Genomic DNA, 16,712 nt, shown 5'->3' on the forward strand with positions numbered 1-16,712 from the left:
ACACATAGTTCAAAGCTTCGAGTTGACTCTAGTACCGAGTTCGGTTGAGTTCGCAAAACGAGCATGATAATAACAAGAATGCAGGAGCGTTGACTCTAGTACCGAGTTCGGTTGAGTTCGCAAAACGAGCATGATAATAACAAGAATGCAGGAGCCAAAAGTGCATATGATGATTAAAGTCAATAGGTCCGGAATGATAATAATGTGTGTTTATATACACATGTTCGGGGCTTCGAGTTGACCCTAGTACTGAGTTTGGTTGAATCCGTAAAATAAAATAACACATTTTCTGGCTTCGAGTTGACCCTAGTACTGAGTTTGGTTGAATCCGCAAAATAAAATAAATTAATCGACCACAGTGGGAGTCGAACCCACGACCTTTTGATCCGAAGTCAAACGCGCTAATCCACTGCGCTATGCGGTCTTCGTGTTGCAAAGTAATAATAACTTAAATTTCAATACATCAAGTTCAACAAAATTTTAAAATAAATAAATAAGAAAAAGTTTACAATGTATCTAAATAAATTATAAAAGTAGGTTTAGACGATGTTCAATCATTTTGATCTAGATGAATAATTTACTATATGACGATTCATATTAATTAACCATCAATAACTTGTACAATTACTGGTAATATTAATATATTACTTTACGAAATCGTGGAATACACGACTCACAGGGGCGGACCTACGTGCAAATATTTGGTGCTCCCGCGCCTATTAGATTCGATACAAATTAGATATAATTATATAAGAAATTTATAAATATTGATGTAGGATGAAAAAAAGCACTCTTAAAACCAAAAAGATAGTTGAATGCTTTGACTTTCCAGCGGGACCTTAAAGTTATTTTAGGTGTCAATATATGTGTTCGAACTTCCCAAACATCCATAGTTCCTAAATCTTGATCTGACACTGACGTCGACTCAATATATATGCGCAATGAATTCGTTGAGAAACTAAAGGTAAAATAACGAATTAAATACAGCCCAACCCTTGGAACATACTACAGTCTCAAGTGGTGAAGAGCCAACATCAAGGTGTCAAACCTTCCCGTCAATGTGAGCTCTGGGGAAGATCAGTCTGTTATCCGTTGAACAACGGCCCTTCCACTCGAAACCTTCAGATCACTAAGGCTAACTTTTATCTCTACTCGATGAGTGAATCTTGAGATCAAACTCCCTTCTGCCTTTAATAAAAAAAAAAAAAAAAAAAAAAAAATTAAAGATAGGGACAAAAGGGATAGGGTAAAATTTTTTGTTTGATTTTTGGTGTGTGAGCCCTATTAAATCCACCACTTTGCACCTCTTACTCACTGAATTTACTGACACAAATTATGACATATTATTTTTTATTTTTTACTTTTTTTTCTACTTATTATTTAGTATATTATTATACTTAACAATGTTTGTGTGATCTTGTTCACATTATCGATCTCTAGTTCGAATAAAAAAGAAAGGTTATCGAGGATCAATTCGTAACAACCTCTCCAAGTTGTGTACGTCTAGCCCTCAAATTTCGCGTATGAAATTATGTTGAATGTATTATTGTTATTATTGAATCAGTATAGATTTCTTATGCTCGTGTAAATCGTTCGAAATTGAACTCGTTAGAGGGATTTTGTGTGCGTAAATTGTTTGAGATCGATGATATGACCAGACGATAAATCCCAAAAAGAACGAAAATGGGAATTTCCACATCCGAAAGTCGAAAAAATTGTATTTACACTCGATATTAAGGTAGGGATTAAAGTCAATCAAGTAAAAAGAAGAAGCCAAGTACACAAGATACGTGTTATCAAAAATAAATAAATGGCACGCCAAATCGCGTATCTCTATTATCATATTTTGAACTCGAAATCTTTAGTTAAAAGAAAAAAAAAAATCCATCTCTCTATAAAGTACGCACTTGATCATGCTATCTTTCCATTCAAAAATTGAAGGTGGCGGAGATGCGGATGTTGCGTTGGATGTGTGGGCTTACTAGGGGTGATAAGGTTAGGAATGAGACTGTCCGAGAGAAGGTTGGTGTGGCTTCGGTGGAGGACAAAATGCGGGAAGTTCGGCTGAGATGGTTCTGGCATGTGATGAGGAGGGGCACGGATGCCCCAGTTCGTAGATGTGAGAGGTTAGCTTTGGGTGGTTTCAGGCCGGGTAGGGGTAGACCGAAGAAATATTGGAGAGAGATCATTAGACGTGACATAGAGCAGTTACAGCTTACTGAGGACATTAGAGGACGCGAATTAGGATAGAAGGCTAGTGCATGTGGGAGGGTCGTAGTTAGTTATTAGGGGAGCGTCGGGGTGGGGGTGCCTTTGGTTCGTTAGCGTAGGGTATTACTCTGTGGGTGTCTTATTTCTGTTGTTCCATCTTGTTTCCTGTTTTTATTATGAATTTGTTTATTACTCATTGTCTTGAGCCGGGAGTCTATCGGAAACAGCCTTGCTACTTTTCCAGAGGTAATGATATGAACTGCGTACATCTTACCCTCCTTAGACCTCACTGTGTGAGAATACACTGGATTTGTTGTTGTAGAATACTCGAAGCTTGTATTTATTGAATTAATAAACATATAATATATGTGTACATATAATCTTTTAATGATTAATTAACATGAATTATTTTTATTTTATTAAATTATTTAGTTATTATAAATTTATATAATTTAATATAAACATAAATATTTCAATTTTCAGACAGTACACTGTCCACCACATGTGATGTGAGTATAAATGTACCTGTCTATTATTTGAGATGCAACTAATTTCACATGCTTCATTAATTTTTCCAGCCCCCCACCCTACCCCTACCCCTCGCCCCGCCCCACCCCACCCACCTCTTAATTTATTTATTTTTGTTTAACAGTTAACAGCTGTGAACTTATATTTATTGCCCTCACCCTCCCATCTCTTGTATTAATTGTATGTATAATTTTCTTTTCTCTGTAGTTATTACTCTAATAAATATTTTCCTAATCAAAATATTTTATTTCTCGAGAGTTAAATTAAGAAAATCAATTATATTTAAATTTTTTACTTTAAAATGACCGATATTGAATAATTTCTGAAATTTTTAAATCGACGAGTTGCTAGACGAGACAAGGGAAATCCCGATTCCGTCATTGTTACAGTATTGCCTATACTAATTAACTATTGATAAATGAAAAGTTCAAGAAATAATGTATTTGTATTATTGTTCAATTATGAAAATAATAGAAGAGTGAACACTAATTAATAAATAACTACTTAATTTGATTTTTAATGAAAGTTTCCACTATAAATAATATAGCAAGGATCTAGGTTAAGTTGCAATTTACATTTTACAACAATAAAATTGGTTATTATTAAATGCAAAATCAATTATTTGAACTTTTTGTTAGGCAAAGGACAGACATTATAACAACAAAATGAAGTTATATGAACATCATATTATGTTATATTAATATTGACAAGATTAACATTTTGTTTCTGTAAATAGAAGTAAAATTGGCTAAGAATGGAAATATAAAAAATTACACATCTTAAATTATTGGAGTAAACAACCTTTTTTGAATTTTTATTTTTCTCATAATTTATGGACCTTTTAGATCACGATAATCTAAAAAATCTACTTGAACAAACTGAAGAAAATATTAGATCATGGTTTAAAATTATTTAAAATATTCAAACGTTAGATGAAAGTCTAATATTTTGTCTATAAAAATCGAAAAACATGTGAGCAAATTAAATAATAGATAAAACTTTAATTTATTCGCACATGATATTTATTCCAAGCACTTAACTATGATCAATTAATATGTTTTTTTGTCTTAATAAATCACTCAATTATAATAAGTTCACACGATTTAGTAGTTGAACATCGAGTGTGAATAAATATTTTTCTACATACCAATAGCAATGGTGGTGCAGCGGAAAGGGGCTTGCCCCAACCTACCCAGAGGTCGAGGGTTCGACCCTGGGTATGGACAAACACTCTGTTGGGAGCTCTCTCCCCCCCAAATGGGACCCGACGCGAGGCGAATCCGGATATAGTCGGACTCCTAAAAAAGCGGGTACAGGACACCGGGTGATTTAAACCAAAAAAAATATATGTATATTTTTCTACATATTATATGTTAAATTCTTAAGCTTTTTTCGTTGATCAACAATCAACCAAAGTGCTCGATTTATATTTCTTCACATTCATACAGACTCTATGAAGTTAAGTTATAGAGATAAGTATCCAGTACCTCCTCAAACTATAATCAAAATTGCTATGACGAACTCTAACTTCACAGGAGTCCTATATTACCCTCCTGAATTCAATTTTAGCGTATTTTTATCACCTTTTTGTGCTGACGTGACATTTTTATTACATAAAAAGAGACCTATGTCAGCGAAAAAGGTTGACAAAAAATGTCACTTCATCTAAGAAGAAAGATAAAAATACACTAAAATTTAGTTCAGGAGGTAATAGGATCCCCGTAAATTTAAAGTGTGCCGTAACAAATTTAATCATAGTTTAGGGGATATTAGATGTTCTACTCTAAGTTATATTGACCAAAATCCTTTACTATGATCAAAGTTGTGTTAGGACAAATTCTAACTTCACAGGGGTCTTATTATCCACCCCCACCCCCAACCTCTTCCGAACTCAATTTTAGCATATTTTTGTCTCCTTTTTGTACTGACATGACATCTTTATTATATAAAATGGACCCACGTCAGCTAAAAAGGTTGACAAAAGATGTCATGTCAGCTAAAAAGAATGATAAAAATATACTAAAATGTAGTTCTAGAGGGTAATAGGACTCATGCAAAATTAAAATATATCGTAACAAATTTGATCATAGTTAAGTGAATACAAGATGTTTTACACTAAGTTATATTGACCAAAATCCTTTCTTTTCTTGCACAAAATACCATGCATGCAGTTATATAAATGTTGATTTGAAGTCAACATTTTTATGCTGTATTGTTTTGTTTTGTCTAAGTCTTAATTAATTTTTTTCTGTCCAAATTTAATGAATATTAGGAGGTAGTTGTAAGGATACTTTACTCCCAACTATCTTAGTCATAATAATAACATATAGTACATTTTCCACCGTTTTCCCATCCCATCTTTTTCATCCATATGTAGAAATGAATTTTAAGTCAAATATATAATTAATAATATAATATATTTTTATATTACAAAAAAATATTGGTATATATGAAATTTATTGCAAATCTATCCCTAAGAATTATCAATGAAATTCTGATAATTAACGAGAATTGTTTGTCACTAATTCCTATTTTTCTAGTGATTTAATATGTTACGTCAGATTTAAGATCGTAAATTTTAAAAATCTTCATTTATTTCATAAACTCCATATCTATTCGAATCATATCACATAATAAAACATACATGCAACCACATTTTAAATAATTTGATCAATTATGTAAATAATTTCACACACAATATTATTAACTTACATAACTACATATTCCTTTTTAAAAAAAATGGACCACTTGATTTCTGTATTTACATTGAGCTTCGATTAAAGAGAAAATCAAATGCGTCCTATTTAGATTTTTACTAATTTTTGCCGACTTAAATATGATACTTCTGATTAAAAAAAAAAAAACAAGAATTTTATACATTCGAGACGATCATTAATATATAATATGCTATTATTATTGTCTTACTTGCATTTAACACCCATAGTTTTTTTTTTTTGTTGAAAATGTGCCTTATTAATTATTCTCCTATCCCCCCACCTACAATTTCAAGCTTTCTTCTCCTTTTTATACTCAAAAAATTTCTCATTTTTGTATCAAACATACACAAAAAAAAAAATATTGAGAAAAAAAAAATCTTTTTTGTTCCAATGGATTATTCATTTTCAACTTCTTCACTTTCACCTTATTATCATCTCATTTTCACAATTTTAGCTTTTGTTATTTCATGCTTAATTTTCTTGTTCTCCAAAAAAAATCAATCAAAAAAACTAAAATTACCACCCGGTCCACCGGGATGGCCGGTAGTAGGTAACCTACTACAGGTCGCACGTTCTGGAAAACCATTTTTCCAGTACGTGCGTGAACATCGTCAGAAGTACGGTCCGATTTTCACCCTAAAAATGGGTACAAGGACCCTGATCATCGTCAGCAATGCTGACTTGGTCCACGAAGCATTGGTTCAGAAAGGTCAGATTTTCGCGAGCAGGCCTCGCGAAAACCCTACTAGGACAATATTTAGTTGCGACAAATTTACGGTCAATGCGGCCGTATACGGGCCGGTTTGGAGGTCATTGCGGAAAAATATGGTCCAAAACGGGCTTAGTTCAATAAAGCTAAAAGAGTTTCGGGCTGTACGAAAAAGCGCTATGGATAAGATGATAGAGAAAATTCGGGCCGAGGCGGATGCACATGACGGCAACGTATGGGTGTTAAAAAACGCCCGTTATGCCGTCTTCTGCATCCTCGTGGCCATGTGTTTTGGGGTCGAGATGGATGAAAATTCGATAGAGACGATTGATCAAATGATGAAAGCCGTTTTAATGACACTTGACCCAAGATTGGATGATTATTTACCAATATTAAGCCCGTTTTTTTCTAAACAAAGAAAAAGGGCCAAGGATGTAAGAAAAAAACAAATTGAAACAATTGTTCCAATTATTGAAAAAAGAAAAAAGATTTTACAAAATCCAGATATTGATACAACTGCAGCTTCATTTTCGTACCTTGATACACTTTTTGACCTCAAAGTTGAAGGTACATTTTCGTTTCGGTTATCATATTATTTGTTGTTGCTGCTACTTGTTCGATCTGATTATCATATTATTTGTTGTTGCTGCTACTTGTTCGATCTGGTTATCGTATTATTTGTTGTTGTTGCTACTTGTTCGATCTAGTTATCGTATTATTTGTTGTTGCGGCTACTTGTTCGATTTGGTTATCGTATTATTTGTTGTTGCTGCTACTATTTATTCAATCTAGTTATCGTATTATTTGTTGTTGTTGCTACTTGTTCGATCTAGTTATCGTATTATTTGTTGTTGTTGCTACTTTTTCGATCTGGTTATCGTATTATTTGTTGTTGCTGCTACTTGTTCGATCTGGTTATCGTATTATTTGTTATTGCTGCTACTTGTTCGATCTAGTATGGTTTCCTTGCTACTATTTATTTCATACTAAGTTGGGAATCTTCCAAAATGTCTACGGGTGTGTGTCGGATCCTTCAGAAATAATCCTTCAAAAATAGTGTATTTCTGAAGTATCCGACACGGGTGCAGCAACATTTTAGGAGAGTCCGAGGGAAGGGGCGGAAAATCCGACACACATCAGATATAATTATATAAGAAAAATATAAAAATTGGTATAAGATTCAGAAAAGCACCCTATAAACAAACAAGATAACTGGATGTTTTAGTTTCGAGGCAAAACTTTAACGTCAATATATGTGTTTGAACCCTCGAGCATCCACGATCCTTAAATCCTGGGTTCGCCGCTGGTTGAGGGACTTTCGGAAACAATCTTTTTATCTTTACAAGGTAGGAATAAGATTATATAAGCACTATTCTTCTTAGATTGCATTCGTAGAATTATACTAAATATGTTGTTGTTTGGTTTTTGTTTCATTTTAATTTATCTTGCTTTAAAAAATACTGTATATATCTTTAAACTTCTTAATTTATCTTTAATGACATGTTTTTGTAATCCTAAAAATGTGATGGCATATTTAAGATCATAAATTTTGTATGTAACAAGAAAAAAAAATAAAAACTTTCTTAAATATTGTGAAAATGAGTTTTGAGTTTTGATATAAAAGTTTTGCTATTTTCAATTTTATTCGAAAATTTGAATTTAAATTTAAATTTAAAATTTAAAATGTATTTTATGAAATAAGATAATTATTTAGAATAACTCTCTTTCAACAATAAATGCAAGCTTTATGTAAGAAGTTATAAGGATGGATTTAAACTCTTTATTTATTTGGAAATTTTATTTTGATATATATAAATTATAAATTTTGAATCTCGTTATAACTCTAAATGGTTAGAATTCGGATTTCATAAACTTCATGAATTTGTTTATTTATATGCACTTATTTATATTTCTATAAGCATATATATGCAATATTTCTTTTTTAAAAAATCATTTTCACGCCTTTCTTATTCTATTTTTTTTATTTAAAACAGGTAGAAATTCAGCACCGACGAATTCAGAGCTTGTTACATTATGTTCGGAGTTTCTTAACGGAGGGACAGACACAACGGGGACGGCGATAGAGTGGGCCATAGGAAGAATTATCGAAAATCCAAGTATACAATTGCGATTATACGAAGAAATAAAAAACGTTGTTGGTGAAAAGAAGGTTGATGAAAAGGACATAGAGAATATGCCATATTTAACCGCGGTAATAAAAGAATTATTACGTAAGCATCCGCCTACGTACTTGTCATTGACTCATGCGGTAATCGAGCCAGCTAAATTAGGTGGATATGACATACCTACGGATGCAAATGTGGAGATTTTCTTACCCGGGATATCAGATGACCCGAAGTTATGGTCCGATCCGGAGAAGTTTGACCCGGATAGGTTTTTTCTGGGTAAGGAGGACGCGGATATAACAGGTGTATCGGGTGTGAAAATGATACCGTTTGGTATGGGCCGGAGGATTTGCCCCGGTTTGAATATGGCTACGGTTCATGTGAGTCTGATGTTGGCCCGAATGGTTCAAGAATTCGAATGGTCCGTTTACCCGGAAAATACTAGGGTTGATTTTAGTGAAAAATCGGAATTTACTGTGGTGATGAAAAATACTTTAAGAGCTAAAATTAAGTCGAGAATGTAAGTGGTTGTGGTGGGGTGGTAAGTAGTTTAATGTATTTTGTTATTTATTTTGATTGTTTTTTTTTTGGGGGGGGGGGGGTGAATTTTATATTTTATGACTTTTTTTAATCTTATTAAAGTCTAATTTTGTTATTTTATTGTTTTATAGAAATTGTGACTTGTTATAAAATAGTACTAATAATAAATTGAGAAGAATTAAATAAAGACATCGAAGTATTTTTTTAAATTTATTTTTCCACTATTTGGTTTCTTGTTAGTAGTTAGTATTAATTATGACAAAAATTAAGTTTGATTAAAATGCAAGAGGGCCCTTCTAACAAATTAAAAAAGACAAAAGGCAGCTCGGTGTACTAAAATATTCACTATACACGAGGTTCAAGAAGGGTTGAACCGTAAGAATTTATTGTTTGAACTCGCGATTTTCTAATCATAATGGGAAAGAAATTCTTTTTGACGTACTCTCTCCATTACTAAATAAGTGTTTCTTTTGTGTTTTGATTTTGTTGGTAATAAATGTTTGTTTAAGTCTTCAAAAATAAACGAGTAAAGCATCTAGTACCCCTGAATTATGATTAAATTTGCTACGACATGCTCTAACTTCACGGAGGTTCTATCACCCCCGAACAGGCCGAACTAAATTTTAGCGTATTTTTGTCAGACTTTTTAATTGATGTGACACCTTTGACGTGAACTTCATTTTTATGTAATAAAAGTATCGTGCTAGTACAAAAGGGTGATATACATCTTGTTGTAATACAGATAGTGGCGGAGGCATGATTTTCATTAAGAGAGTTCGTCATCTACTATACAAACATAAACAAAGATTTTGACCTTATATATTCAGTGTGATTATCCAACAAAGGGACTTTGGATCTTTCGCCTCCGCGCCGTATACAGGACTACTACCACCCAGTGGCGGAGGCACAATTTCTATCAAGGGGGTTCAAATGCAGGAAGCAAAAAAAAAAAAAATTAAAAATCTATCGTTCATGCGTCTCGAACACAAGACCATGAGGCCCCATGAAAGTTTGCAACCCCTTTGCCACTGAATCAAGTTTTTTGGTCGTCGTGTCAAGGGGGTTCAATTTAATATATATATAGAGAGAGAGAGAAAACAAACTTCATATATATATATATATACAGTGTAATTTTTCGACCCAATGAACCCCCTCGAGTCCAAGTAGCTCCGCCCCTGCTACCACTTAAACTAAATTATATTTACAAAAAAAGCTATGAACATCAGCCTACTGTGAAGTATACAAGAAAGTACATATCCAGACTGTCTAGTGCACTACGCACCCGCTATTTGTAGGGTTCGGAGAAGGACCGGACCATATCGAGTCTATATACTATGATGAATGCTATCACAACATTGTAAATATACCTTTCTGTCGCTGCCGATTTAAGACGTTTATACTGTTGCAGCGTAAACGTTTATGCATTTGATGCGCTCGCTGTAGTGGGGTTCGCTCTCTGGTTGTCGTGTCACCTTGAAGAAAACCTCGGCCCAGATGACGAGCATTGGTTTGTATCGACATCCAGAGAGTCCATCGCGTATTGAGATCGGACAGCTGAACTAAACAAGGGCTGCATAAAGCACTTTTTCTCAGCAGCCTCGCGTAGGGAAATCCGACAAACTGGGCATGTAGATTGCTGCTGAAACCATATGTCGATGCATGTGGCGTGGAAATAGTGGCCGCACGATGGCAAAATACGTAATGTATCTTCCTTTCGATACTCAGCAAGGCAAATTGTGCATCTGTGGCAGCGAAGTACACAAGACCAGTCAGACCAACACGATAAACAAAACAATATAAGCAACATCTGTCGATTTCAAAACAAACTCATTTAACAGTATCTGTTTAAATCCGATCACACAATGGGATCGAGAAAATACATGCTACGTCCACATTTGTTCCACCGCTGTATAATGTACTATCGATTAGTAATTAACTAAACCTCAATCTCAAATGAGTTGGAATCGGCCATAAGAATCCTCCGTATCTATGATACTCTACCTCGGAATGTAAGTTGGACATGTTTACCTTGTATTGTGTCAAACACGATATTCAAAACGCACACACGCTGGAATATAAGAGATAATGCTAACTGCACGACATTCAGGCATATATGACAGTACTTGATTCTTACACGACCCCAATTCGAACACTCAACGGACAAAATAAACCAGAAAGTAACACATACCGCCTCTAGTAATCTCGAAACAAATCCTGTCTCTTCCCTTTCTTTGACATGTTGTTGAACACACGAGAAGATATGTATTATATTGCTAATGTTGCGTGCATACTAGTCGGAAAGTCACAACCAGAGTGTAACGACTATTCTGATGATCGTTAAACTGAGATAGACAAACATCAACTGATGTAAATGGTATCAAATTTCTTTTGCTTTACAGTTTGTATGAACTAGCGAACACCAACGACCTGGCAAAAGCCAGCTCATTCCCACATCCTTCCCGATTTGTAAATAGTTCATTATTTTCATTGAACAACAGAAACCCATTACTTTGATTCTCATCGATCCTTCAATCAAAAAGTAGAAGATGGTGTATCTGCAATGGCGTATCTAACAAGGGAAATGTAAATGAAGGCTGGCTTGAACATTTCTAAGCTGAACAGCCTCCCACCGGCTATGTTGCTCGGACTATTCAAAAATGTCGACGGGTGCTTGTCGGATCCTCCAAAAATAGTATATTTTTGAAGAATCCGACACGGCTGCAGCAACATTTTTGGAGAGTCCAAGCAACTTAGCCCACCGGTTCTTCCTGAATGAAAATATCAGCATCACCTCCAAACATGTCCCTCTGAAGATTATAACAATTTTTTTGCATACCGCAATCTAGTCTACTACCTAATCTATATTTACGTTTCAACTTAGCAGATAGTGTCCAATTGATCATATTTTACTCCTGATTTGGCTCATTCACTTGTAGGCCTACTGCTGTTTCTCTCGTATAATGGTGGAAATCGGCACAGGCTAAAGCTTAGGATTAGTCACCTAACCAAAAGAGTCTCTTTTTTCTTGACCTTTCGATCACCTGGTTTTCCCTCGGCGTCGTCCAAATAATTCACGTAATCCAGTTAGATTCAGAAATCAGAATTGAATCTTGACACGATTCCACAAAAAGAAATTCACTGCAAAGACTGACGAGCCTGTGGAAATACCACAATTCTCCACGACCACTACTCCAGGTGGTTCAACAAAGTAAGAACTTACAAGAACAACAGATAAGAAGTTAAAAATGACGTTGGATTCGGTAAGATATGACTCTTGGGCTCCCAAAAGTTAGCTCATGTCCATATAAGGAAACCACCAATCTTCTCCCCAACCCACTCTAACACCCCCCGGCACGCCCAGACAATCAACTAGAGTGTGGACAACATAACGTGGGGACCCAAACGGGGATGTACCTGGCTCTGATACCATGAACGACGTGACACTTGGGCCTAACTCAACCACAAAGGCTAGCTCATGAGGGAGGAAGGATTGCCCAAGTCCATATAAGGAGACGACTAGTTTGTTCGCTAACCAAGGTGAGACTCGTAACCCATTCTAATAGATTCCATCTCTAAATGATAAATCGGCTATGAGCAGGTAATAAAAATATCTTTACGACTCTGTCTTCCTAAAAAACCAACACCACCTTACTAAAGATTCAGTGCAGTTGGTGGCCTCTCCGACAAATCTTACTGAGCTTGTTTGTAACTATCTGTTCAAACACACACCAAACTAGGACAATTTACAAATGGACGTCAACTGTCTCTTGTTAGCACACAAAACTATGTTGCTCTAAGCAGCCAATTCTTTCTTCATTTCTAGAGTTCGTTCAATTTATACCACGATTCAAATGAAAATGATAAAACTTCTCAAAATTTCAAAATAAAGTCATGCTTCAGATGTTCAGTGTGTTCCAGTCCCGCTCATCAGTCCTCCCCAATATTATTGGCTTAAACTTTCGAAAGTTTCTAACTGTCATATTAAGATTTAATTCACATGGACTTCATAAGTTATCAATGTTGACGTAATCCAAAAACATATCCATAGTCATACTATAACGATCAATCTTTTCGATCCTTTTTCATCAAAAATAAATTCGCTTTCTGGAATCTACAATTCAAATAGTCCATTTCATGAAGAAGTCAAAAACAACCAACTAGAAACGAGTGTCGCTTATGTAAGCTAGTTCAAAATATGAGTTGGGAAAAAAGGATTCAACTCACTGAGTATCTTCTGCAAAGGTAAAAAATGCATCGCTGTACTTCTTCGTGGGGAAGTTGGCAACAGCAAGAGGCTCCAGACCATGTAAACCACGCTCCAACTATTCAAGATAAACAGAAACTATTGTTTAAGAAAAGCCGAACAAGCGATTCGCATGAAAAATCATTCAGCTTTAGAGTAAAAGTGGCAGCCCGGTGCACTAAAGCTCCCGCTATGTGCACGGTCGGGGGAAGGACCAGACTACAAGGGTCTACGTACACAGCCTTTACCTTGCATATCTGCAAGAGGCTGCTTCCACGGCTTGAACCCGTGATGTCCTGGTCCCGTGGCAGCAACTTTACCAGTTACGCCAGAAAATTCTCCAGCTATTTTCACAAAGATCAATCGCCAATATAAAGACAGAGCCACTACTAGTGTCGAATATAAAGAGGAACTCAATACGTACTATATATAGTAAGCTATTGAACTAATTCAAGTTTAATATAGCTAGCTTATCGGCAAAGGACGTGACGCCAGGAAATAGGACCTACAACCACAAAACACCAAACAGTTTTTAGACAAGTTGAAGTTTGAAAGGTTTCAAATCAAAGAATTTGACAAGCAGCCGTAAAAGAATCCAAGAAGTCCACAAACCTAACAAACTAAACGTCACAGACCCAAGTGATCTACATGATTTACGTACCACCTATACTACTAAACCAATCAAAAACTACAGCCATGATTAGATACTTGCTACCCCATCTCAAATTTAGTTCTCCTAAAAAAATAGTAGCAAACTAAGGGGGAGTTTGGCCATGAAATTTTTTACTTTTTACCGGAGTTGAACTCACGTTTGGCCATAAAATTCCACCACGATTCAATTCGAAGTCGAATTCTTCAAACACCAAAAAATGTTGAATTACTCACAGAAATCCAAAAACAACTCCAATTCGTATTAATGGACAAACACAACTTCCCAACTTTCAAATATCATTAATCACTTTGAAAACAAAAACTACTTTTTTTCATAATACTCACAATTTTCGTGGACAAACGCCCACTAAGGAAAGAGCATCTCCCATCTACTAAGGTCTGTGTGAGGCCATCGGCGGAGCTAGGGGATGTAAGGGGGTTCATTTCATCCAAACTCTCTTCACTTGAAAATTATTTTTATATATACAAGGTCGAACTTTTCCTTAGTGAAAAACCTGACTCCACCACTTTGTGACCCTAACTCCTCCAACCTTGGCAAGCAAGGGTCACACTCAACTAAACCAGTATTTTCGACACGAAACATAAACATATGTGACAAATCACTAAAATTTAAAATAAAAAAAAGAGCAGCCCGGTGCACTAAAGCATAAAGGTCTATCGTACGCAACCTTACCCTGCATTTCTGCAAGAGGCTATTTCCATGACTTGAACGCATGACTTCCACGTCACATGGAAACAACTTTACCAATTACTTCGGGACTCCCTTCAAATCACTAAAAATTTTAAAAAAAAGAGCAGCCCGGGGCACTAAAGCATAAAGGTCTATTATTCGCAACCTTACCCTGCATTTCTACAAGAGGCTATTTCCACCACTTGAACGCATGACCTCCACGTCACATGGAAACAACTTTACCAGTTACTTCAACGCTCCCTTCAAAACACTAAAATTTCAAAGGAATATCAAATTCTGAAACCTATAAAGTCAAAAGTACTTACAATGCTAAGATCAGATCTAGAAGTATATGCAGAAGACCTCCTCCAAGCCAAGTACTGAATTCTTGCACAAATTAACCTTGTACACACAAATACTATGAATATTGTACTCACTGTAAACCCAATCACTGTCATCACCAAATTTACAGCTGATGATGTCATCTTCTTTCCCAATTTTTTCCAAGATTGCAACTTTTCCAAAATTTTCCCAAGATTGCAACTTTTTTTCCAAAATATTCCCAAGATAGCAACTTTTCTCCAAAATTTTCCCAAGATTGCAACTTTTTTTCCAAATTTTTCCCAAGATTGCAACTTTTCTCCAAAATTTTCCCAAGATTGCAACTTTTTTGCAAAATATTCCCAAGATTGCAAATTTTTCCAAAATTTTCCCAAGATTGCAACTTTTCTCCAAAATTTTCCCAAGATTGCAAATTTTTCCCAAGATTGCAATTTTTTCCAAAGTTCTCCCAAGATAGCAACTTTTTTGCAAAATTTTCCCAAGATAGCAACTTTTTCCAAGAAAATTCCAAATCTTGTTCTATTACTACCATTAAAAACAAATTTTACTATACCCCAACTTGTAACATCACAATAAAAATCAGAATCCCCCCTCCCCTTTTTGTCACTTGAAGAAAAACCTTATAAATTTTATTTTATTTTCAATTTTTCCAAGAATATTGACCTTCCCCCCACACTTTCTAATTTACTTTTAAAAACACCCAAATTGTTTATTGTACAGAATATAAAAATTTCTTGTCAAAAGATACTATCTTTACTAGATATTGACTGTTTCTCTGATGTCTCATTCCCCTTCTGTTTGAATGCATGAATATATGTACATACATTATTAGAGAATGTCCTGCTGGAATTCAAAATCACCAGATGTTTGGTGATGAAAATTATTCACCTTTTTTTAATTGAAATTATAATAAAAGATTATAATATGTTATTAAATAATACTACTATATCTTTATGAGTAATGAATATGTTGGGATCACCTGTGAACATACTAGAAGATATATATATATTAGAAATGAGGATATCCGAAACAAGATAGGAATAGCTTCGCGAAGGATAAAATGCAGGAAATGAGATTAAGATAGTTTGGACATGTGAGAGGCTCACGTGTGAGTATGCTAGGAGACATATGTTGGAAATGAGGATATTCAGAATAAGATAGGAATAACATCGTGAAGGATAAAATTCAGGAAGCGAGATCAAGATGGTTTGAATATGTGAGAGGCCCAACGGTAGTAGTGTGAGAGACTAACTGCAAATCGAAACATGACGTACTTTCATCTTGCCGAGAACATAACCTTAGATACGAGTTTGGGAGGACGCTAAGTAGGATAAAAGGCTAGTAAGTAGCAGTGTATTTTCTTGTTATCACGTAGTTTTATTATCCTTCAATTACCTTTTTTTAATTTGCTTTTATTTTCCTTATACTACGACTATCATATTATGATGTTGTAGTTACTGTCATGTTACTATCTGTTATTTCTCATACATTTTTGTTACTTCTTTTTCTCGACTACTTTGAATGATTTTTTCTTAAGACAAATATCTATGTGAAATAATAAATCTCTCTATCTCATAAACAAGATAGGAATAACGTTTGCGAACATTTCACCTTTTCTAAACCTCACTTATGAGATCTCACATGTTATCGTTGTTATTATTCATATAATAAAATCTTACATTATTAATATGCTTTAGCTATTGTAATAAGTCACTATCATGTTTTTCATGTTACTAATAATTAATAATTGCTTAAAAAGTTGTTTATAATTGATATAAAATAATTTACATGATAATATTAAATGTATAATTTCATTATTGGAAGTATTCCACTAAGATGTGTTTGGTTGCAATAATGCCAAGTATATCTTCATTTGAAGCTATAAAGTTCCACAATTTTAGCAACTTATTGTTGTTTTATTCCAACTAGGACTTGCTTTTTTGAGATTATTTTA

General features: G+C 34.7%; 2 protein-coding genes and 1 non-coding gene across 5 annotated transcripts; 1 reads left to right on the forward strand and 2 right to left on the reverse strand.

Moving 5' to 3' along the window:
- Window positions 1-350: 350 nt before the first annotated feature.
- TRNAR-UCG lies at window positions 351-424 on the reverse strand. Its single transcript has one exon. It is a non-coding gene; the product is annotated as a tRNA-Arg (tRNA).
- Window positions 425-5,672: 5,248 nt separating this feature from the next.
- On the forward strand, window positions 5,673-9,040 carry LOC107871386 (cytochrome P450 77A2). The gene is made up of 2 exons (XM_016718317.2): window positions 5,673-6,732; window positions 8,160-9,040. Exons 1-2 carry the CDS (start codon window positions 5,703-5,705, stop codon window positions 8,813-8,815), a joined length of 1,686 nt encoding a protein of 561 aa, XP_016573803.2. The 5' UTR covers window positions 5,673-5,702; the 3' UTR covers window positions 8,816-9,040.
- An 884-nt stretch (window positions 9,041-9,924) lies between these two features.
- Window positions 9,925-15,702, reverse strand: LOC107871385 (E3 ubiquitin-protein ligase ATL59). Of its 3 annotated transcripts, none has more exons than XM_047412836.1 (3): window positions 14,588-15,702; window positions 13,056-13,153; window positions 9,925-10,573 (listed from the first exon to the last, which is right to left on the reverse strand). In XM_047412836.1, exons 2-3 carry the CDS (start codon window positions 13,135-13,137, stop codon window positions 10,179-10,181), a joined length of 477 nt encoding a protein of 158 aa, XP_047268792.1. In that variant the 5' UTR covers window positions 13,138-13,153; window positions 14,588-15,702; the 3' UTR covers window positions 9,925-10,178. The 3 variants fall into 3 exon arrangements, with proteins under 3 accessions (XP_047268792.1, XP_016573802.1, XP_047268793.1); XM_016718316.2 differs by having other exon boundaries at window positions 14,743-15,700; XM_047412837.1 differs by lacking the exon at window positions 14,588-15,702 and adding an exon at window positions 13,499-13,579.
- Window positions 15,703-16,712: the final 1,010 nt, after the last annotated feature.

Source organism: Capsicum annuum, chromosome 5 (genome assembly GCF_002878395.1).
Source record: "Capsicum annuum cultivar UCD-10X-F1 chromosome 5, UCD10Xv1.1, whole genome shotgun sequence".
NCBI lineage: Eukaryota > Viridiplantae > Streptophyta > Magnoliopsida > Solanales > Solanaceae > Capsicum > Capsicum annuum.

Bases quoted from the DNA above. Each gene is read 5' to 3' on its own strand.
- LOC107871386 (XM_016718317.2), top strand. From the start codon at position 5,703: ATGTGCCTTATTAATTATTCTCCTATCCCCCCACCTACAATTTCAAGC. The intron at 6,733-8,159 runs GTACATTTTCGT...TATTTAAAACAG, and splicing joins TTTTGACCTCAAAGTTGAAG to GTAGAAATTCAGCACCGACG.
- LOC107871385 (XM_016718316.2), bottom strand. From the start codon at position 14,901: ATGACATCATCAGCTGTAAATTTGGTGATGACAGTGATTGGGTTTACA. The intron at 13,154-14,742 runs GTAAGTACTTTT...TATCTTGAATAG, and splicing joins CTAGATCTGATCTTAGCATT to TTGGAGCGTGGTTTACATGG. The intron at 10,574-13,055 runs GTGAGTTGAATC...TCGCTGCCACAG, and splicing joins ACCTTTGCAGAAGATACTCA to ATGCACAATTTGCCTTGCTG.